This window comes from Pristiophorus japonicus, chromosome 14 (genome assembly GCF_044704955.1).
Source record: "Pristiophorus japonicus isolate sPriJap1 chromosome 14, sPriJap1.hap1, whole genome shotgun sequence".
Classification (NCBI taxonomy): Eukaryota; Metazoa; Chordata; class Chondrichthyes; family Pristiophoridae; genus Pristiophorus; species Pristiophorus japonicus.
The window spans coordinates 82,260,457-82,283,888 of record NC_091990.1 but is presented as its reverse complement, the minus strand read 5'-3'; the positions used below and the strand labels follow the sequence as shown (position 1 = coordinate 82,283,888).

The 23,432-nt window shown below is 45.1% G+C and overlaps 1 protein-coding gene across 5 annotated transcripts in view; it reads left to right on the top strand.

The window, feature by feature from the left end:
• LOC139279422 (embryonic protein UVS.2-like) overlaps positions 1-23,432 on the top strand; it is a 604,554-nt gene that overhangs the window by 374,623 nt on the left and 206,499 nt on the right. For all 5 annotated transcript variants that reach the window (XM_070898547.1, XM_070898546.1, XM_070898545.1 and 2 more), the window contains one exon: positions 3,448-3,529. In XM_070898547.1, coding sequence (XP_070754648.1) covers positions 3,448-3,529 — 82 coding nt within the window. The remainder of the gene's footprint in view (positions 1-3,447; positions 3,530-23,432) is intronic.

Here is a 23,432-nt window from a genome sequence, read left to right as displayed (position 1 = left end):
TGCTAATTTGCAAGTCATGGTTCGGGCTGCTCCCTCATGATGGTGAAGTTGTGGAGCATGCAGCAGATGATCACAAATCTGGATATCTGCTCAGGGGTGTACTGCAAAGCTCCGACGGAATAGTCCAGGCAGTGTAAGCATTGCTTGAGTACCCCAATGGTTTGCTCAATGACGTTCCTTGTGGTGACATGGCTCTCATTGTAGGTCTGCTTTCCAACTGTGTGTGGTTCCTAACTGCAGTCCAGAGGGAATAATGCTTGTCGTCCAATAGCCAGTCTATAACTTGGCGATCTATTTTAAATAAAGGTGGCATAGAGGATTGGTGCATAATGAAAGGCATGACTGCTGCTGGGATAATGGGCATACAGACATGCATGATGCGCTGCTCATTGTCGCAGACCAGTTAATATTGAGGGAGTGAATTCATTGCAATTGATAAATATTCCAAGGTGCCGATGTAGAGCAAATAAGGGAATGTGCATTGCCAGTGGATGCCAGGGCCACCCATTTCAAGGCCCCAACCAACATTGGCGGGAACGCGGCAGTAGACGCTGCTGTATTTTAATCGCACTACTACCTCATTCACGCCCAGTGGAGGAGATGAAAATCATCCCCTCTATTTTTAGGCATTTTATTCCTTTTAATAATTGGCGTGTACAATAGCTTTTATTTTCAATACAAGAAAATAAAACTTTTTGACCAAGACAAAAGAGCAATATAGAGTAGAAATTACACTAGTAATAATAGCAGACAAATGCTTAATACATTCAAATGCCTATTCTGTGTCTGCTATTGTAAGGATGATGCTTATTCATTTATTTTAAATAACTTCATCTCTCTGTTAAAATAGCAGAGGAATTTTGGATGAACATTTACTCTGATCACCAACAGTAATTTATAGATTCACATGCTAGCTTAATGTTTGGATGTGAACTCAGATTTACAGTTTTGTTTTAAGGATATTGGTTCAGCTTTATCCATCCTGAAATTCCTTAAAAATAAAAGTTGTTTATTTCAAATAATTAAATCAGCATACGCTCAATGCAGGTAACCTAAAAGCTGACAAATCCCGAACCTGATGCTCGACATCCTAGGCTATTAAAAGAGATGGCTACAGAGATAATAGATGCATTGATTTTGATCTTCTATAATTCCCTCGATTTTAGAATGGCCCCCATGAATTGGAACATAGCAAACACAACTCTGTTATTCAAGAAAGGAATAAAAGGGGAAACAGGAAACTATAGGCCAGTTAGCCTGACATCAGTAGTAGATAAAGTGCTAGAATTTATTATTAGGGATGTAGTAACAGGACAAATAGAAAATCATAATATGATTGGGCAGAATCAACACAGATTTATGAAGGGGAAATCATGTTTGACAATTCTATTCGAGTTTTTTGAGGTTGGCACGAGCAGGGTATATAAGGTGGAACCAGAGGATGTAGCATATTTGCATTTTCAACAAGCATTCGATAAGGTGCCTCACAAGAGGTATTATAAAAAATGAGAGCTCATGTGTTTGAGGTAATATATTGGCCCAGAAATCGCAGCCTCCCCGGGTCCGTACGGAGTTTCTATGGACCCGAGAAGGCATCGGAAAAAACGATTTTCAGCACGCAATGCGCATGCGCTGAAAACCGGCTTTTCCGATCTGTCAAGTTTCTGGCTTGACAGATGGCTGCATCTCAGGAGCGAGGACATTCCCACGGCAGAGATTGGGCTACTTGCCCATCTCTTGCCCTGCGAATGTTCTTAAAACTCTTGCGCCTGGTAAAAGCAGGTGCATAGCTTACTTTTACCAAGATAAGAGTTTAAACACATATCAAAAACATATTAAAATAACATTTTAAAATACATATTTATTTTAAAAACCCTGCCCACTCAGGCAATTTTATTTTAAACATAATTAAAACTTTTTTTAAAAATCGGCAAATATTTTTTTTCAAAAACATTTCTATCAACTTAAATTTCTATATAGTGTATTTATGTGAGGTGTTTGTTGAATGTTTTATGTAGTGTTTGGGTGTTTGGGGGTGTTTCATATTCATAGTAATAGGAGTTTCGGACTTACGAAACTCCTATTACTATGAATGAGAAAATAATTTACCGTGATTGGGTATCCAGGCCCACGTGACTCCTACGGACATCCCAACATGAACGCGCTCCGTTGCGGAAGAAGAGGAGGCCTCGAGTCCGGGATCTCTGGCGAGCATTCGACCAAAAGGTAAGTGCGCATCTTTTGTCCTATTTTTAGTCGAACACCCACAGGAAAAAGAAACCGGGATTTCTGGGCCAATAACATGGATAGAGGATTGGTTAACAGACAGAAAACAGAGAGTAAGATAAACAGATCATTTTCAGGTTGGCAGGCTGTAATTAGTGGGGTACCGCAGGGATCAGTGCTTGGGCCTCAGCGATTTACAATCTATATCAATGACTTAAATGAGGGACTGAGTGTAATGTATCCATGTTTGCTAATAATATAAAACTCGGTGGGATAGTGAACTGTGAGGAGGACGCATAGAGGCTGAAAACGGATATAGACAGTTTGAATGAGTGGGCAAGAACATGACAGATGGAATATAATGTGCTGAAATTATCCACTTTGATAGAAAAATAGAAAAGCAGAATATTTTTGAAAAAGTGAGAGACTGGGAAAGAGGGACCCGGCTGTCCTTGTACACAAATCACAGAAAGTTAACAAGCAGCGACAGCAAGCATTTTCGAAGGTAAATATTGCAAAGGCATTGGAGCATAATAGAAAAGAAGGCTTACTGCATTTATATAAGGTCTTGGTGAGACCACATCTGGAGAACTGTGTACAGTATTGGTCTCCCTACTTGAAGAAGGATATACTTGTCTTAGAGGGACTCCAATAATGGTTCACCAGACTGATTCCTGGGATGAGGGGATTGAATAGATTAATCCTTTATTTCCTAGAGTTTCGAAGAATGAGAGGTGATCTCATTGAAACATATATTCTTAAGGGACTTGGCAGGTAGATGCTGGGATATTGTTTCCCATGGCTGGGGAGTCTAGAACCAGGGGCTACAGTCTCATAATAAGGATTTATGCCAATACTGTGTCCTACTGCACCTTCAATCTAACTCCTTTGCTGGTAATTTTCTTGGGGCTTCTCCCAATCCACCAGCGTAACTTCAGCAGAAGATTTTCAGAATTCCTCTATATGTGTAGCCAGGGTTTGCACCAAACTTCTGCCAAAGTTATGGCAGCAGAATAGGAGAAGCTCCAAGGAAATTTCTGGTACTTGTCCTCACCTCTCATCAGGCCGATAGTTGGGGCTGTTTTTTGTCTAATTGCTTTTTTAACAAGTGTCAGCATTTTTAAGGCTGTCGATCAGCTTTTGCCAGTTTCTGGGTTGGCATTTATGGACCAATGCAAAACAGTTTTAAAAACATTAATTCTAGATGTTTTATCTTTACAGGGCAACAAAATAATTTTAATCTACAGAAGACAAATAATCTGGGCACAGAATATGATTACGGCTCAATCATGCACTATGGCAGGTGAGTCCAAAACCAGCTGTTGGATTTTATATATATAATATATAGACATATAAAAGCATGCCCATCCATCTGTCCACCCATTTGGTGCATGAAAATTATTGAACTAGTAAATCTTGCACAGGATTGATCAGTGTGCTAGGCACATGGCTATTAAAGTGGTTATCAGGGACCAATCCCCGTGCTCCAGTCCAATTGTACTTCTCCAGCCAGTCTTCCAGATCAGACTCAGACTTCCAACATCCAACTCCTGTGAAACATGTACTGCTGTGTTCCAGTCATTATCAAATGTTCAAGACTTTAGATCAGATTAATTATTCTCTTTACTATCATTTAGTCTTGAAATTTATCATAAGGCACCTCACAATGAACAGTTAAGGACTCATAATTCAGTATCATTTTTAAATCAGCATTGGTGCATGCACACAAATTTTCCACAAGCCTCTGACCTTGATGGTTCCGTCTTAGCTCCAGGTAGGCAGACTGTGGGCCTCTGAGTTTGTTGTTCCTTGCTTGGTTTCATGCAGGTCCAATCTGGGTTTCAACCGTTATCACCCTAAAGATCTCAATTTGCCCTTCATGATTCTATCAAGAGTCAGCTCATCTTCAAGAGCTGGATTCCACTATTCCTGACCCCAAACAGGTCTGTCCAGACCCTGGATTCTACTGCAATTGGGCCCAGGCTACAAGCAGGAATTCCATGAGCTTGAGTAAGCTGATTGTCTTGATACCTCTTTAAATTAGTAAGCATTGTCTTGAGTTGTTATAAGGAGCATCAACATTTGTATTTAGGAATATAAAATAACAAGTTACCTTACAGTAGTTCAGGAGCTGCAAGTGTTTGCTGCTTACCAGATCACTCACATAGAAGCTAGAGAAAAAGAGAATAAAGGAATCACCTGACTCATCACTTGATGAGATACATGACGAATCCCATGATGATGATTCAGACGCTACGTACTTATAGCCAATGTGTGCCTTGTGTTACCTCTTTTCGCTCAAAAAGAAAAACATATACTAACTATTACAGAATGGAAAAAACACACATAGAGGAACTCTGAAATTTGACCATTACAGAATACACAATCATAAGCAGGCGCTGTAAAAACTTGTAGTCCTTCAATCGAGAGGGGGGCTGACACTGTCTTCCAGATCTGCGATCGGTGATTGATGTCTGACTACCAGGGATTTTTGAGTGTTGTAGTTGTTGTTACTTGATTTGGAGACGTACAGTTCAGAGGACTGCATTTCAGAAAAGTCCTCAATCTCAGGAGTCGTACTTACAGGTGGCTCATCAGCATAAATCAACAAATGACGATTCCTACGGTATGATGAATCTCCAACTTGCACATCATAACTTCTAGGACTCACCACACGTGTGCACGTTCCAGCACTCCAAGTACTCAGGCCAGGGAGTTTCATCCGTACTGTATCACCAGAGTGTATTTCTTGAAGTGGTTTAGCATTCCTGTCATAGTAATACTGCTGATGTTGTTTTATGCTTATCAGTGCACAAGTGTCTTCCTCAGTGAAATATCTGTGTCTTCCTCAGCCGGAGTGTTCCCACTATAGGAAGTAATGTCTTACAGATACAACCCATAAGTCTGCATGCAGTACTTATACCTAAACCTTCACTCGGCGTGCTCTGCCAGTCTAATAGAGCTAGAAACTTTGATTGACCAGACTCCTTGCATTTCTTGATGTGCCGTTTTACAGTCTTGATTGCATTCTCAGCTTTGCCATTGGACTGCGGGAAGTGAGGTGGTGCCATCACGTGTTTAAATCCCCATCTCTTGGCAAACATTGTAAATTCTGTGACTGCCAATTGTGGACCATTATCCTTTACTAGGATGTCTGGTATTCCAAATCTTGCAAACATCTCTTGGAGTTCTCTCAGAACACTTTGCATAATAACAGAAATGAGGCTGACTACTTCTATAAAGTTACTGTAATAGTCATACACAACGCGGAGGATACAGCCATGTAACTCACAAAGGTCAGCCCCAACCCTCGACCAAGGCCTAGCCATAATCTCTTGCAATATTAATGGTTTTTACTTGAAGAACTCAGATAAATCACACTCTGCATTGTAATTTAAGCTCTGTTGACATCTTGGGCCAATAGAAGCTGTCACAGACTCTACAGATAGAACCTACAATGCCAATGTGTGTTGAATGAGCAACTGATATTAATTCCTTCCGCAATACAGCTGGTACCACAAGTTGCTTTCCTTTGAATATCAAATTTCCTTCAACAGTTACTTCATCTTGAAAGCCAAAGTAAGGATGGAGGCATTCAGGTACCTGTGACTCGATCCCAGGCCAGTCTTGCTGAATAATAACACACAGTGCTTCTGAACCAGGTCAGCTGCTGCTTAAGTTAGTGCCAGCGTGAGTCTCCAACTGGGAGTGATTCACGATGATCAATTTCTTCCAGCTCACGTGTAAACTCACAGTGATGAATATCTGGCAGGTATGCTCTTGTCAGATTATCTGCTAGGACCACCTTCTCAATTGGGAGAAAGCCAATTTTACCAAGCTGAGATATGATTCAGCCAAAGTGGACTGGAAACAACTACTTAAAGATAAATCAGTGTCAGAGCAGTGGGAGACATTCAAGGAGGAGATCCTGAGGGTTCTGAGCAAGTATGTTCCCTTAAAGAAAAAGGATGGGACTAACAAATCTAGAATCCCCTGGATGTCAAGGGGCATACAGGGTAGGATAAAAAAAAAGGGAGGCTAATGGCTGATACTGAGGGCTCAATACGACAGAAAGCCGAGAGGATGATAGAAATTAGGAAAACAAAGAGAGAGCATGGAAACATTTTGGCAAGTAAAATCAAGGAAAATCCAAAGAGGTGTTATAAATAAATTAAGAGCAAGAGGATAACTGAAGAAAGAGTAGGGCCTATTAGTGACCATAAAAGTAATCTGTGTGTGGAGGCGGAAGACGTGGGTATGGTTCTAAATGAATATTTTGCGTCTTTTTTCACAAAGGAGAGGGGCAATGCAGACACTGTAATCAGGGAGGAGGAGTGTGAAATATTAATTGAAAAAACCATAGCGAAAAAAGCATTGAAAGTGGATAAATCCTCAGGCCCGGATGAAATGTATCCCATGCTGTTAAGAGAAGCAAAAGAGGAAATAGCAGAGGCTCTGGCCATCATTTTTCAATCTGCTCTGGCCATAGGTGTGGTGCCGGAGGACTGGAGTACTGCTAACACTGTATCTTTGTTTAAAAAGGGAGATAGGGATAGACCGACTAATTACACGCCAGTCAGCCTAACATCAGTGATGGAAAAAATATTGGAGAAAATTCTGAGGGACAGTATAAATCTTCATTTAGAAAGACACGGATTAATCAAGGACAGTCAGCATGGATTTGTTCAGAAAAGGTCGTGTCTGAGTAATTTGACTGAATATTTTGAGAAGGTAACAAGGAGAATCAATGAGGGCGGTGCGTTTGATGTAGTGTATATGGATTTTAGCAAGGCTTTTAATAAGGTCCCACTTGGCAGACTGGTCAGGAAAGTAAAAGCCAATGGGATTCAAGGCAAATTGGAAAGTTGGATCCAAAATTGGCTCAGAAGCAGGAAGCAAAGGGGAATGGCTGATGGGCATTCTTGTGACTGGAGGCTGTTTCCATTGGGGTTACGCAGGGCTCAGTACAAGATCCCTTGCTTTTTGTGGTATATATCAATGATTTAGACGTGAATGTATAGGGTATGATTAAGAAGTTTGCAGATTATATAAAAATAGGCTGTGTGGTTGATAATGAAGAAGAAAGCTGTTGACTGCAGGAAGCTATCAATCAACTGGTCAGGTGCGCAGAACAGTGGCAAATGGAATTAAATCCGGTGAAGTGTGAGGTAATGCATTTGGGGAGGGCTAACAAGGCAAGGGAATACAAATTAATGGTAGGACACTGAGAAGCTTAGAGGAAGAAAGGGACCTTGGAGTGCATGTTCACAGATCCCTGAAGGTAGCAGGCTAGATAGCCAAGGTAATTAAGAAGGCATGCAGAATACTTGCCTTTATTAGCTGAGGCACAGGGCTCAATTTTCCCCAGTGATTTGCACCATTTTTTTGGCATGCACCGTATTTATTGGCCAAAGTTAAAAAAACTATAAGTTTCCCCAATGTAACTCAGTTAGTTACAATTTTTTTAGATTCATTTTTTTTTTTGCATCATAACCTGATGTCTGCGCCAGTTTTTCTCAAAATTTATATGTTTGGCCAATTTAAATTTCTCCTAGGATGGCATATGTGACCACACCCGAAAAACCTTCTGGGGCCTTAAGAAAAACCAGCACACATCAAAAAAGCGGCACAGAAAGACGGCATCGTTTTTCAGCGAAGTTTTGGAGGGAGTCAGTCAAGAAAACATAAATATGCCTAATAAAGCTAAATATTTTTAAGTTAAAATGCAGGAAATAGAAGTTAAATGGAATTTTAATTTTTTTAAACTGACAGTCCACCACCAAACGTCTCGAAACAGAGCTCGAGAGTTGGAATGTCGGCCGGCAAAATCTGATACTCGCCCGGACCCAGAGGCTCGGGCCTCGGCTTCAAAAGAAGCCCAGGGAGGGGGGTGGTGGTGGTGGGCTGTGGAAGACATACGGAAGGCATTCGAAGCCTGCACTATGCATCAAATGAAGGCCGGGGGGAAGACGGGGGGGTGTGGGGGGTGCAGTTTCAGATCACTGCGTCTGCTCAGACCTAGATGTGGTCAATACAGACCTTGTGGGGAGAGAAAACAAAGAACCTTGACCTGTCTGCCATTTTGAGTTTCGTGCAAAAGTACAATTTAATCATGGGGGCAATACTGACAATGCCATATCTCGTGCAAGCCTTCTGCACGATGGTGCTGCGGAGGAGACAATTAATTCGACATCATCGCATGAGGAACCTCGGAGCACATAGATGGGCAGGAGGCCTTACCCACATCGGGTATGTCGAGACAGGCATTTGTACCTGCATCTGAGTATTGCAGACTATGTCAGAAGGCTGCGTTTCCACAAAGAAATTGTAACCGAGATCTATGAGCTAGTAAAATCAGACCTGCAGCTTAGAAGCATCAGGAGAACTGCATTGTCAGTTGAAGTGAAGGTTACAGCTGCACTTTCATTCTATGCATCTGGATCGTTCCAGGCTACAACTGGAAATGTGTGCACCATTCCTCAACATGCAACACATATTTGCATTCGACAGGTGACTGCTGCACTATATGCCCAGAGGAATGACTACATAAAGTTCCCCATGAGTACCCAGGCAATACGTGAAAGGGCTGTGGGCTTTTCCAGGATTTCAGGCTTCCCAAAGGTACAGGACTGCATTGATTGTACCCACATCACCCTGTAGGATGTTTGTTTTTACACTCTACCTTGATTCATTTGACCTCGGGAATCTTAGGAAAAAGGACAACACATGGCACAAAATTTAGGCTTATTATTAAGCAAAACTAACTAAAACTGCAGAACTAGATTCTTGAGGGAATTGACTGAAGACATACAATCACCCGTCCATTTTATCACTGTAATCGTGAATCATAGGTTCTTGGTCGTTGGTTCCTTGACCGGATGTTTCCTCTCCTAACCGTTCTTCTCAGTTCTGACCCTTCCGTGTTCATTTGATACCTCACTTCCGTACAGCACCACACTTCGCTTCTCTTCTTCACCCCTCTTCTTCGCTTCTGAGCTGCTTCTAGCTAGCATATTGATATCCATGTTATGAATAATCCCCCGCTGCTGCGGTTTTCGATAATGTGTTTGAATCGATACGTTGTTTGCAGTCATCTTGTTTGATTGACTGCAATGATGGACCCAAATGTTCCCAGTTTGCACACAGTGTCTACAAGGCAAAAGATGACTCCTCATTCTTAATACCGCGTTCTCCAAAAATGTACACCTGGTGGTATCCCTTTGTTGTTCTGGTCTTCTTGCAGATTTGGTGTCTCCAGCGAAATTTGTTTTTCTCCCCTCTGGCCAATCAGTTCAGGGCCTCTTCAATTAGTTTATGAAAATGTAACAATCCGTTGTTGTTATGCATAAAACCAGTTTGCTACTTGACCACCATTGTCCTTAATTGGTGGTGAGTCACCACCTGCCTCCAGGCTGGTGCCCTTTTGCTTCCTTTGTTCAGTTAATTCCAAAAGCTTGTATCAAATTAATTTGATCAACATTTTAGTTTGTGGCCTCATTCTGTGCTTTCTGGAAAAATTGTACCTTACACTCCCTCCTTTAATGTCTTTTTAATATAAACTCAGAGGCATTACTCTCGGTGATTTCTTCTTTTTCCATGAGCGTTTTTGCGTGAATTGCAATCTCAGTCAAAAACTCCAGATTACATTCCTTTTTTACAATAAAAACAGTACCTTTCCTGACAAATCAATGCTCTTTTTATAACAACACAATGTTCGGTCTTGATCTGACTTCAGTTTTATATACAAACACTTTGTGGCCTTGGTTCATTTTAATAACCCTTCAAGATTCCTTTCCTTCATTTTCTGTTTTAACTTACAGGATAAGAATAATAGATAAAACACTATTACCAACTGGATAATTACTAGTGCTTGTGATACCTTTCGAACCCAAATGGAATCTCAATATTGAGTCCCAAATCCCATTGTGGAGGGGCCATTATTTCCTCAATTTCCTCCCTTACTTTCTCATTCACTTGGTGTAATATGTAATAGTGTTTGTGGCATACCTCGATGTCCTTTAATAACTTGGTCAAATGTTCGCGTAACGGCGGAATATCGTATCCAAAATGCGATATGTATTCCTGGAGGTTTGGTAAAGTACCGTTGACTGTGATACTTATGTGTTTGTGGTCTGAGATAGGGATTATCCTTTCTTATGCTATGAGTGTCTCTACCTGGGGCTTGAAAGAAAAGGTGGAATCAGTCACTGGATACCAAGTGTCCTGGTGTACTCTGCACTGACTTTCGCTGGTGGTGACACAATATGTCCCGTTTCCCTTGTATGCAACCTGTGGCGGGACATGATTGTGAGCCGTCACTTCCATGAAACAGCTTATAGGCTGCCCGTCCTCGTACTTGAACCCAAATACCGACCGGTCGAAAGGATTCAGTTGATAGGGGCATAATACCACATGTGTACCTCCACTCTGCCATCCCTCCAGATTAGCACCAGTTATTGAGTCTCCCAAGTTTACCACATACTGTGGGATTCTATGATGCTTCACATGTACCCCGTTCCAAATTACCCCAATGATTTCCATCTGGTACACCGGTACATGTCATTGTGACTGATCCATCACCGGTATTCTATGCACTATCCCCATTATAGATTGTTTACTTTGACGACAGTTGACCGAGACTGGGTACACTTCGGAGGCTGACCGTAGCTGGCATGAATTCAGGAGGTTATTGTAGACACTCAAGGCTTTTAGATGCTTGTTACTGACCCACGACGGTACGTGGCCTTGTTTTAAATTCTCTAAATTACTGTATCCTTCATTTAACAACCAAGCTCCGTACATGACACACACGTCATTCTGAGAAGCTTGATCTGACATGTTTCTACCCTCTATTATTAAAGCATTGAAGGTCTGAGGTGTGATTCCACCTCAGCTACCATCTCCTTCAAATGAATTGTCATTGCCTGGTCCTCCTGTAGTTCATTACCCTCTATGTCACTACCCAGATCTTCTTTAACTGGTCCCTTAAGGTATTCACTTGGACTTGCAACTGCGCATTGTCCACACTATTTACCAGTGATATCCCAGTATTAAATGCTGTAGCTACATCACTCATTAATCCCCTTTTTTGTCTTGGTTTGTACGCTTCTCCCTGACTCTCGTCCCATAATTCTTCTGATCGAATTGATTAAACATTTATTTTAATAACTATTCGTATAACTTTTCCATTTCTGGCGAGCACCACCGGGGTAATAGTAACTCTGTTAAATTTAGAATAACCGACGCTACTTCATAATTTACAGTATGATACAACATTTTCCTTGTTGGGATTAACGCCAGTCCCTTCTTAGGCCCAGGTGTAAGGACAGGACATGGAATTTTGGTTTGGAATCTCCAGCATTTTAGAGAGAGGTTTTAATTTGCTCGCGATCAGCTCGGTTATATTGACTATTTTTGGAGGGTTCCAGGTCACACAGGAATCAAAATCCTGCGTCCAATTCATTCCTGACCCAGAATCCTGCCACTGCTATTTAAAAATAGTTACCACACCTCCCCTGCACTTGTGGCTAGATCCAACCACACAGACATAAATCCTTTGTTCTTCCTTCCACCACTTCTCCCAACACAATTTTGCCCCTTCTTTTGTTCCTGTGGTCTGCTTGTTTGAGCTATTACCCAATTTCTCCCATTCTGTGGATGCATTAACTTTTCTCCTGTCTGTTTTCTGTAACCACCACCATCCTTCCTTGGGGGTAATCCCTTTACATTCCATCTACCCTCTCTCACCTATACCTTCCTGGTTGTGATGTTTAGCCTTGGGCAGGACACTGACACCTCCCAAAGTTTATCCTCGGTTTGTCTGGAGTACTTGGTTGAATTTGACCTGAACCACCCTGGCCAACTCCGAGTGTGAGCATAGGTGTTTGTGCCCTTGTTGCTCCGTATCGCTCCCCCTTGAGTTACGGTGGGGCCGGATCCTCCCATACACCTGTATGTAAGGAATGTCTCAGTGTCTCCCCGATCTCCCCATCCTTTAATAATCATGGCCATCCACAGACTTATCCACCTCATCTCGTATCCCTGGCTCAATTTGCTCCTATGAAGACAAAATGAAATAAATATTTTTGCTCTGTGGGGCCTCCCCTTCACAGGTCCTTCCTCAGTTATTCACATATGTACATATTCCCTTTTGAAGATCACTGCTTCCCTCTCCTTTTATCCCGATGCTCGGGCTTTCGGAGGCTCAGGAGTGGAGATCGAGGAGGCGTCCAGGGCATCCTAATTCGCAGTACCCGATCACTCTGCCTTACTGCTCTGTCCCTTACTTCTCCATCATCATTATTCCACAGAATTGGTGGAATACTTACATTGATCAAACTCATTACTGTTTCTTGGGCCTTGGCCCACTTTTTACTTTTCTCTCTGGGGTTGTACAGCTTACACTGGTTTATATGAAACCACTTTATACGTTTCGGCAGCTGAATCGCATAGACCACCAGCCTTGCCTTGTCTACAATGCTATATAGTCTTTTGTACAATGATTCAAATGCCCCTATTCTGGCATAATTCCTGACCATTACCTGATCCCCTACCTTCCATTCCTGTGTAAGGCGGGTTCCAACAGCAGTTTATTCTGCTGGTGTTGTCTGTCCATGTTGTTAGCTTCTTCCCAATGCAGCCCCTTCAGAGTATCAGACAGATCTCTGACAAACCTGTCCCGTGTGACGTCTTTAACATGCGCTTCGGTCAGGACTGGTGCTAGGATATGTGTTCGGGTCCTCATAAGTCTCCCTGTCATCAGTGCATGTGGGGAGTGTCCCGTACTCTTAAAGAGACTGGTTCGGTGGCTCATCAGTTTGAGGGGTAGGATCTCATCCCATTTCTTTGGAGTATTTCCTAAGCCTTTTCTAAGCCTCTCTTTTAAGGTCCAGTTTGTCCTTTCTACTGGACCTGATGATTGGGGGTTATACGTTACATGCCATTTCCCCTGTATTCCTATCCACTTTAGGTGGCCTGTGTAAAGTCCTGACCCTGCTGTACAGACTTACACGAGGCACATGCCGAAGTCAAGGTCACTCTGGACCTGCACCTTTATTTCACAGCTCTCGAGTGCCTCACTTGCCTGAGACCTGCCTTTATATACCTGTGTGGAACAGGTATGCAGTGTCTCCTGCAAGTGCACCCCTGGTGGTAAAGTATGCTTGTGGTTACAGGTCATATCTAGTTACAGTCATGTATAGCATGGTAAGATACAGTTATGTACAGTAGTGAGATACATGACATCACCCTCCCCCAAGGTCTTATTGTCTTTATAGATTTAGTCTCTCAGGTGGTCTACGCTCTCGCGTGGAACGTCTCATTTGTGGTTCAGTTGTTTGCCTGTTTTTCTTTTGGTGTGATTGCTGGTATCTCGCCTGGGCTGTCTGTTGAGACTGCCCTTTCCTCAGGTTGTTCCCTCTGTCTGTCCACCAGGTCTGGTGTGAGTTCCACATTGTAGTCTGCCTCTGGTTCTGCGGTGTTGTTGGTGAATCTACTTTTTACTTGGTCTACATGCCTCCGGCAGGTTTGGCCATTGTCCATTTGTACAACCAGTAGCCTGTTTCCTTTCTTGCCTGTTACTGTCCCTGCAAGCCATTTGGGATCCCTGCCATAATTTAGCACAAACACTTTGTCTCCTATCTCATTCCACCTCCCCCTCGAATTTCGGTCATGGTACTCAGTTAGCTTCCGGCGCTTTGCCTCAACAATTTCATGCATGTCTGGGAGGATTAACGAGAGCCTAGTCTTTAAGGTCCGTTTCATCAATAGTTGCGCGGGGGGAACCCCAGTCAACGAATGCGGACGAGATCTGTATGTCAGCAGCAGTCACGACAGGCAGCTCTGCAGCGTGGGACCTTGGATTTTTAGTATGCCTTGTTTAACGATTTGCACTGCTCGCTCCGCCTGGCCATTGGAGGCCGGCTTGAACGGTGCCGTCTTAACGTGATTTATGCCGTGGTCAACTATAAAATCTTGAAATTCTGCGCTGGTGAAGCACGGACCATTATCACTGACCAATATGTCAGGAATTCCGTGCGTTGAAAACATGGTTCTAAGACGCTCCACAGTGGTGGAGGTGGTGCTCGAGTTTAAAATGGTGCACTCGATCCACTTTGAAAATGCATCGACGACGACGAGGAACACTTTGCCCATGAATGGGCCCGCATAGTCTACATGCATCCGCGACCATGGTTTGGTGGGCCAGGGGCTTAGGGGGGCCTCCCTGGGTGCATTACTGAGTTGGGCACAAATGGTGCATCGCCGGGCGCAGAGCTCCAAGTCCGTGTCAATACCAGGCCACCAGACGTGGGATCTGGCTATGGTCTTCATAAGGATGATCCCTGGGTGCTCGCAGTGGAGCTCCCGGACAAACGCCTCCCTGCCTCGCAAGGGCATAACTACTCGGCTACCCCACATCAGGCAGTCTGCCTGTAGTGATAGTTCATGCATGCGCCTATGGAAAGGTTTGATCTCCTCGGGGCAGGCATCGCGGGCCTCTGCCCAGTCACCAGTTAAAACACATCTTTTGACTAAGGATAACGTGGGGTCGCTGGTCGTCCAGGCTCTGCTTTGGCGAGCCGTCATGGGTGAACCTGTGGATTCAAAGGCATTAATTGCCATGACCATCTCACAGTCCTGTTCGTCGGACCCTTCCGTGGTCGCCAGGGGTAGCCTGCTAAGCGCGTCGGCATAGTTGTCTGTGCCTGGTCTGTGCCTTATTGCGTAGTCGTAAGACGCCAGCATGAGTGCCAACCGCTGAATGCGCGCCGAGGCATTGGCGTTTATTGCCTTGCATTCGGATAACAGGGACGTGAGGGGTTTGTGGTTGGTTTCTAATGCGAACTTGGCCCCGAAAAGGTATTGGTGCATCTTTTTGACGCCGTACACGCACGCGACGCCTCCTTCTCAACCATACCGCATCCGCGCTCCGCCCGCGAAAGTGACCTGGAGGCATAAGCAATGGGTTGTAATTTACCCGCATCATTGACATGCTGTAAAACGCACCTGACCCCGTATGCTGATGCATCACATATAAGAACTAGCTTTTTACCTGGGTGAAAAAAGGCTAAAACACTGTTGGAACATAGAAGGTTGCGTGCCTTATTGAAGGCTCGTTCTTGGGTGTCCCCGCAAAACCAATCGCACCCCTTTCTGAGTAGCATGTGGAGAGGCTCCAGCAGTGTGCTCAAGTTCTGCATAAAGTTCCCAAAGTAATTGAGTAGCCCGAGAAAGGCGCGCAGTTCCGAGAAATTCCGGGGCCTGGGTGCCAGACGAATTGCTTCAGTTTTGGATTCTGTTGGGCAGATTCCATCAGCGGAAATCCTTCTGCCCAAAAATTCAACCTCGAGCACGAGAAACAGACACTTGGATTTCTTAACTCTTAGGCCTTCCCGATCCAATCGACTTAGTACTTCCTCCAAATTGCGGAGATGGGAGTCGGTGTCCCTGCCCGTGATGAGTATGTCATGTTGAAACACATCCGTCCCCGGGATGGACTTGAGCAGACTCTCCATGTTGCGCTGGAATATAGCAGCTGCCGACCTGATGCCGAATGGGCATCGATTGTACATGAAAAGACCTCGATGTGTGTTGATGGTGGTGAGTCGCTTAGACTCTTCGGTCAGTTCTTGCGTCATATATATACGCAGATGTGAGATCTAGTTTCGAGAAAATATTTCCTCCAGCCAATGTGGCAAATAGATCCTCCGCTCTGGGCGGCGGGTATTGGTCCTGTCGGGAGACTCTGTTTATGGTAGACTTGTAATCCCCATAGATTCGTATGGATCCATCAGACTTCATGACGGGAACGATGGGACTTGCCCAGTCGCTAAATTCCACGGGTGAGATAATGCCTTCCCGCAGAAGCCGGTCCAGTTCGTGTTCAATCTTTTCCCTCATCACATAAGGCACAGCTCTAGCCTTGTGATGGACCGGTCTGGCATCCTGTGTGATGTGGATTTTAACTTTAGCCCCTTTGAAGGTGCCCACACCTGGCTGAAAGAGATGTTCAAAACGACTTAGAACTGTTGAGTAGGAGGTCCGTTCCTCTGACGACATGGCGTGAACATCATCCCATTTCCAATTTAGTTCCAGCTTCTCCCCAACAGTGCTGGGAGATCTCCAGGGACAATCGTCAGGGGAAGTCGGTTCACCGTCCCTTTGTGTGTGACTGAGAGCATGGCGCTGCCAAAGACTGGGATGATTTATTTGGTATAGATCCTTAGTTTGATGTTGATCTTTGTGAATTTTGGCCTGTTGCTTTTGTGCGGCCACAGCTGTTCAAATTGTTGGACGCTCATGAGAGATTGACGATCTCCCGTGTCCAGTTCCATGTTGATGGGTATCCCGTTGAGTAGGACCCTCATCATTATTGGAGGCGTCTTGTTGTAAGAACAGTGGACATTGATCGTGTTGACCCACTGTACCCCGGCGTCCCAAGCACTGTCCCCACCATCTTCTGGTCCGCTTTCCAACTCTTCCGATTCGTATACCAGCCGAGCTACTGTTTTTCTGCACATGCGAGCCAGATGCCCTGTATAGTTGCAGCATGCTGAAATTGACACCCCCTTGTTGAGTGCCTTCCCCCACATCTCCAGCACAGGCCACTTCCATTGTTTCCGAAGGATGAGTTGCGTATGGCTGATCTCTCTTGAGCTTCTCTCAGTCTGTTGTTGATTGCTCGCATTGTGGGTTGATGAGGTGTGAACGGCTGTTCATGTGGCCCTTGATGGCTTCTGGCGCCACTGCCTGCTGTTGAAGGCCTGCTCTCCTGCTTTTGTCTGTGTGTGGGGGTAGCGGCTCATTTCACGCTGTGAACCCCTTGTTCCGATGTTTCGTTCGTTGTCGTACCCGTAGTATAGATCAACCTCGTTTCTTCTTCTCCTGCCAGAATGTCTGTGTGACCAGTGCTACTGCCTCTTGGGTCAAGTTCTTGGTCTCTATAAGCTTTCGAAATATGCCTGCGTGGCCTATTCCTTCAATAAAAAGTCTCTCAGAACTTCTCTCCTTAGTTCATCGGAGAACTCACATAAACTAGCCAACCTCCGAAGTTTCGCCACAAAGTCGGGTATGCTCTGGCCCACACAGCGCCTGTAGTTGTCGAACCTGTGTCTGGCCATGTGTAGGCTGCTCGCTGGCTTCAGGTGGTCTCTCACCAGTGTGCTCAACTCCTCAAACGACTTGCTTGCTGGTTTCTCGGGTGCCAGCCGGTCCTTCATTAAGGCGTATGTTTTCAAGCCACAGCTGGTCAAGAGATGGGCTATTCTCTTGTCTGCCTTATCATCGTCCAACCAGTCTTTTGTTACAAAGCTTTGCTGGAACCTTTCTATAAAGTCCTCCCTATTGTCTCCAGCATTGTATTTCTCATCTGAGCCGTTGGTAGCCATTCTGTGGATTCTGTGATCCCGTAACTCGTCGCCACTGTAAAGTCCTGACCCTGCAGTACAGACTTACACGAGGCACATGCTGAAGTCAAGATCACTCTGGACCTGCACCTTTATTTCACAGCTCTCGAGTGCCTCACTTGCCTGAGACCTGCCTTTATATACCTGTGTGGAACAGGTATGCAGTGTCTCCTGCAAGTGCACCCCTGGTGGTAAAGTATGCTTGTGGTTACAGGTCATATCTAGTTACAGTCATGTAAAGCATGGTAAGATACAGTTATATACAGTAGTGTGAGATACATGACAGCCTGCATTACCACTCCAGTGAAATGACTCCCTTGATCTGATATTAGGGGCAGTCCGCAACAAGAAAATACTTCTCACCCCAGAATCTTTGCTGTGACTCATCATCATCATAGGCAGTCCCTCAGAATCGAGGAAGACTTGCTTCCACTCTTAACATGAGTTCTTAGGTGGCTGTACAGTCCAATATGAGAACCACAGTCTCTGTCACAAGTGGGGCAGATAGTCATTGAGGGAAGGGATAGGTGGGACTGGTTTGCCGCACGCTCTTTACGCTGCCTGCGCTTGATTTCTGCACGCTCTTGGTGACGAGACTCGAGGTGCTCAGCACCCTCCTGGATGCACTTCCTCCACTTTGGGTGGTTTTTGGCCAGGGTCTCCTCGTTGTCAGTGGGGATGTTGCACTTTATCAGGGAGGCTTTGAGGGTGTCCTCAAAATGTTTCCGCTGCCCACCTTTGGCTCATTTGCCATGGAGGAGTTCTGAGTAGAGCACTTGCTTTGAGAGTCTTGTGTCTGGCATGCGATCTATGTGGCCTGCCCAGCGGAGGTGATCAAGTGTGGTCAATGTTTCGATGCTGGGGATGTTGGCCCTGTCTAGGACACTAATGTTGGTGCGTCTGTCCTCCCAGGCGATTTGTAGGATCTTGCGGAGACATCGTTGGTGGTATTTCTCCAGCGACTTGAGGTGTCTACTGTTCATGGTCCTTGTTTCTGAGCCATACAGGAGGGCGGGTATTACTACAGCCCTGTCGGCCATGAGCTTGGTGGCAGTTTTCAGGGCCTGTTCTTCAAACACTGTTTTCCTCAGGCGGCCGAAGGCTGCACTGGCACATTGGAGGCGGTGTTGGATCTCGTCGTCAATGCCTGCTCTTGTTGATAGGAGGCTCCCGAGATAGGGGAAGTGGTCCACGTTGTCCAGGGCTGCACCATGGATCTTGATGACTGGAGGGCAGTGCTGTGCAGTAAGGAAAGGCTGGTGGAGGACCTTTGTCTTGATGATGTTTATAAGACCCATATTTTCATTGGATATATTCAAGAGGGAGTTAGATATGGCCCTTACATAATATAAGGACACAAGAACATAAGAATTAGGAACAGGAGTAGGCCATCTAGCCCCTCGAGCCTGCTCCGCCATTCAAAAAGATCATGGCTGATCTGGCCGTGGACTCAGCTCCACTTACCCGCCCGCTCCCCAATACCCTTAATTCTCTTATTGGTTAAAAATGTATCTATCTGTGATTTGAATACATTCAATGAGCTAGCCTCAACTGCTTCCCTGGGCAGAGAATTCCACAGATTCACAACTCTCTGGGAGAAGAAATTCCTTCTCAACTCGGTTTTAAATTGGCTCCCCCGTATTTTGAGGCTGTGCCCCCTAGTTCTAGTCTCCCCGACTAGTGGAAACAATCTCTCTGCCTCTATCTTGTCTATCCCTTTCATTATTTTAAATGTTTCTATAAGATCACCCCTCATCCTTCTGAACGCCAATGAGTAAAGACCCAGTCTACTCAATCTATCATCATAAGGTAACCCCCTCATCTCCGGAATCAGCCTAGTGAATCATCTCTGTACCCCCTCCAAAGCTAGTATATCCTTCCTGAAGTAAGTTGACCAAAACTGCATGCAGTACTCCAGGTGCGGCCTCACCAATATCCTGTACAGTTGCAGCAGGACCTCCCTGCTTTTTTTCTCCATCCCTCTTGCAATGAAGGCCAACATTCCATTCGCCTTCCTGATTACCTGCTGTACCTGCAAACTAACTTTTTGGGATTCATGCACAAGGACCCCCAGGTCCCTCTGCACCGCAGCATGTTGTAATTTCTTCCCATTCAAATAATATTCCCTTTTACTGTTTTTTTTTCCAAGCTGGATGACCTCACAATTTCTAACATTGTATTCCATCTGCCAAACCTTAGCCCATTCGCTTAACCTATCAAAATCTCTTTGCAGCCTCTCTGTGTCCTCTACACAACCCGCTTCCCCACTAATCTTTGTGTCATCTGCAAATTTTGTTACACTACACTCTGTCCCCTCCTCCAGGTCATCTATGTATATTGTAAACAGTTGTGGTCCCAGCACTGATCCCTGTGGCACACCACTAACCACCGATTTCCAACCTGAAAAGGACCCATTTATCCCAACTCTCTGCTTTCTGTTAGCCAGCCAATTCTCTATCCATGCGAATACATTTCCGCTGACTCCGCGTACCTTTATCTTCTGCAGTAACCTTTTGTGTGGCACCTTATCGAATGCCTTTTGGAAATCTAAATACACCACATCCATCGGTACACCTCTATCCACCATGCTCGTTATATCTTCAAAGAATTCCAGTAAATTAGTTAAACATGATTTTTTTTCAGCTAAAGGGATCAAGGGATATGGAGAGAAAGCAGGGAATGGGTAAAGAGGGAATGATCAGTCATGATCTTATTGAATGGTGGTGCAGGCTCGAAGGGCCGAATGGCCTCCTCCTGCACCTATTTTCTATGTTTCTATGTATGCCTCAGTAAATACGTCGACTATGTCCAGAGTTCAGCCTCTGTATATGCGCAGACGCAGGCGTCATCCGCCGTGGTCGCCCTACAAGGAAAAGCTTCTACCCATTTCATAAAGAGATCTATTAACACCAAGCAATATTTATTGCCTCTTCCTGAGGTGGGCAGTGGCCCTATGAAATCTATCTGTATAGACTGCCATGGCCCCTCTACCATCCTCGTGTGTCCCAATGGAGTCTTTCTCCGGTGGGGGTCTGGATTGTTTGCGGCACATACCAGACAATTCTGGCAATAATCCCTTACCACTTCTAAGCCCGGGCCACCATCCCACGGCTTCTACTTTATTCCACGTCTGTTCTGACCCTGGATGTCCAGCTCCTGGACCCCCATGCACTAGCTGCAAGAATTCTTCCCTGCACTGCCCTGGCACGATCCAACTGTCTCCCTGCTTTACTGCTATGTCTACAGCTCCCAAAGGTCCCACTGCAGACTTCCTGTCTATCTTGTCCCTAATCGCTGCTTTAAGATCTGCATCCCGTCATGAGCCTGTTTTAAATCAGGCGGCAATGGTACTTCTTTGGGCCCCTCACTGCCTGTTACAGCCATGACCTGTCCACAGTGATATGGTCCCAAGTTATCCCTTCTCCTGCCCCTGTTTTGGCCAGTGTGTCAGCTTTTTCATTCCCTTCCCACTTGGGCTCTGTTTTAAAGTGTGCTTTGACCTTTTGGATGTCGTAGTCCTTCTGGTCCCTACCCATGACATTCAAAATGACTTTTCACAAAGGAACCGTCACCAACTGCTTTCGGTCTGAGGACTTAAGGCCTCACCTAGCCCATATGGCTAAATACTCTGTATAGGAATTACAAGTGAACATGGAGTCCGAACATATCGTATTGGGAATTCATTAGGGTGTGGGACTACGTACGCTACAGCTGCCAGCTCGGCCTGCTGTGCACTTAAAGTGTTGGGGAGTTTTATGGTTTTCTCTATCCCTGCCTCAGGATCGTAAATCCCGCAGCCTGTTTTTGTCTCTCCTTTTATCACTGAACTAGACCCATCTACATAGATGTCCCTGCCTGTCGCGTGTTGCCCTGCTCGGAATACCACCTCAACATCCCACACTCCTTCCACTGAACACATGTGAGCTGCCCCCAGATAAACCAGGTTCGGGGCTAGCTTTGGTTCCCCTAGCCTCTTGACCTACAGGTCTAACTGAGCAATCCTGTTACTGCTCACTGTCCCATTTTTCATTCTACCATTCAGTAACATTTGTGTCAGGGTGTGATAGGTCAGTAGCGTCACTATAGCTAACCCTGTGAGCGACCGAAAATGCTTTACTGCCCAAAAAGTTGCTAATAGATGCCGCTCACAGTTTGAAAAACTCTTTTCTACTTCGGTGAGAACTCGGGAGGAGTAGGCCACCGGGCTCAGCTTGCCGTGTTGCTCCTGGAGTAATATTGCACTAAAACTGTCCCCAGTCATTGCTACCTCCAGACTAAAGTCCCGGTCCCCATTTATTGCTCCCACGCTGGTGCTGTCTGTAACACCTCTTTTAACCGGATGGAAGTTTCCTGACAACTCTCACTCCATTCCCACTCTACTCCTTTTCTAAGGAGCCTCAACAAAGGAGCTGCCATGGCTGCATATCCTTGTATAAATTCCCTGCAGTAACCAGTTATTCCCAGGAAAGATCTTACCCCAGACACGTCCTTAGGAATGGGTAGTTCCTTGACTGCCTTTCTCTTGGTTCCATCTATGGCTCTCTCTCCTGCTGTAATGGTGAATCCTAGAAACTGCACCTCCTCTTGGCTAACTTGAGCTTTCTTGGGATTTACTTTAAAATCTTCTTCTTTCAACAAATGCAGTAACTCACTCAATAATGGCCCGTGGTCCTCCGCACTTGCGGAGAATAACAACAGGTCATCCACATATTGGACCACCCGATCTGGCTGACTAAAACCTTTTAGTGCCCAGCCATACTCTGGTGAAAGATCGAGGGACTATTGTGAAACCCTTGTGGAAGATATGTCCACGTATACTGCTGACCCTTAAAGGTAAAGGCAAATTTATATTGGTCCTCCTGTTTCAGGGGAATGGACCAAAACCCATTTGAAATGTCCAACACGGTAAAAGTTGTTGCGGCCGCAGGGATATTCCCTATTAAATCTGCTACCACTGCTACCGTGGGTGCACAGGCTGTAATATTTTTATTCAGGACTCGGCAATCTACCGTGGCCCTCCATGAGTTATCGGGCTTCTTTACTGGCCATAGGGGTGAGTTTACATGTGTGGCTATGGTCCTCAACACACCTTGATCCACAGGGGAATTTATAGCAGTTTCCAAATCCCGTTCTGCTTCCCAGGGAAAATTATACTGTTTCTGGGGCCGTGTTATCGGATCCCTGTCTATCTTCACCTCTACTCCAGTTACTCTCCCGCAATCATGCTTGTGCGTTGCAAATGCATCCATATTCTCCCGTACATAACCTTGATACCTGGCCGGAATGTTATCAACTAATCTTTCTCTGTCATAACTCCCTTTCGGCTTTATCGTGCAGGTGCTACCTTTGTCTGTACTATCCCTGGGAATCACTACGATCTCAACCATTCTATCTGCATCAACTGCCTCCCATAGACAATTGCTTTTCATATCCACTATGGTGTGGTGTGCCAACATGTAGTCGGCCCCAAGAACTCCCGAACCGGGCTGTTCCCACTTCATTACAATGCATTCTCATTTTGTTATTTTCGGTCCTAACTCTATGGTTAAGGGTTTCGACACTGCCCCAGCCTGCTCATTACCCGTAAAACCTGCCAGTGTAAATGGGACTCCGCTCGACCATGGGGAAGTGGTCGGATTCGGTGAGTGGACAACCGTACTAGAGGCTCCGGTATCTACTAGATACTTACCCTGTTTCCACCTTCACATCCACACATGACCTGCCCCACTCATCATATATGAGTAGACACAGGTATTCTGGCTGAGCGCAATGTCAAAGCGGAGATGCTTGACGCATTGGGTC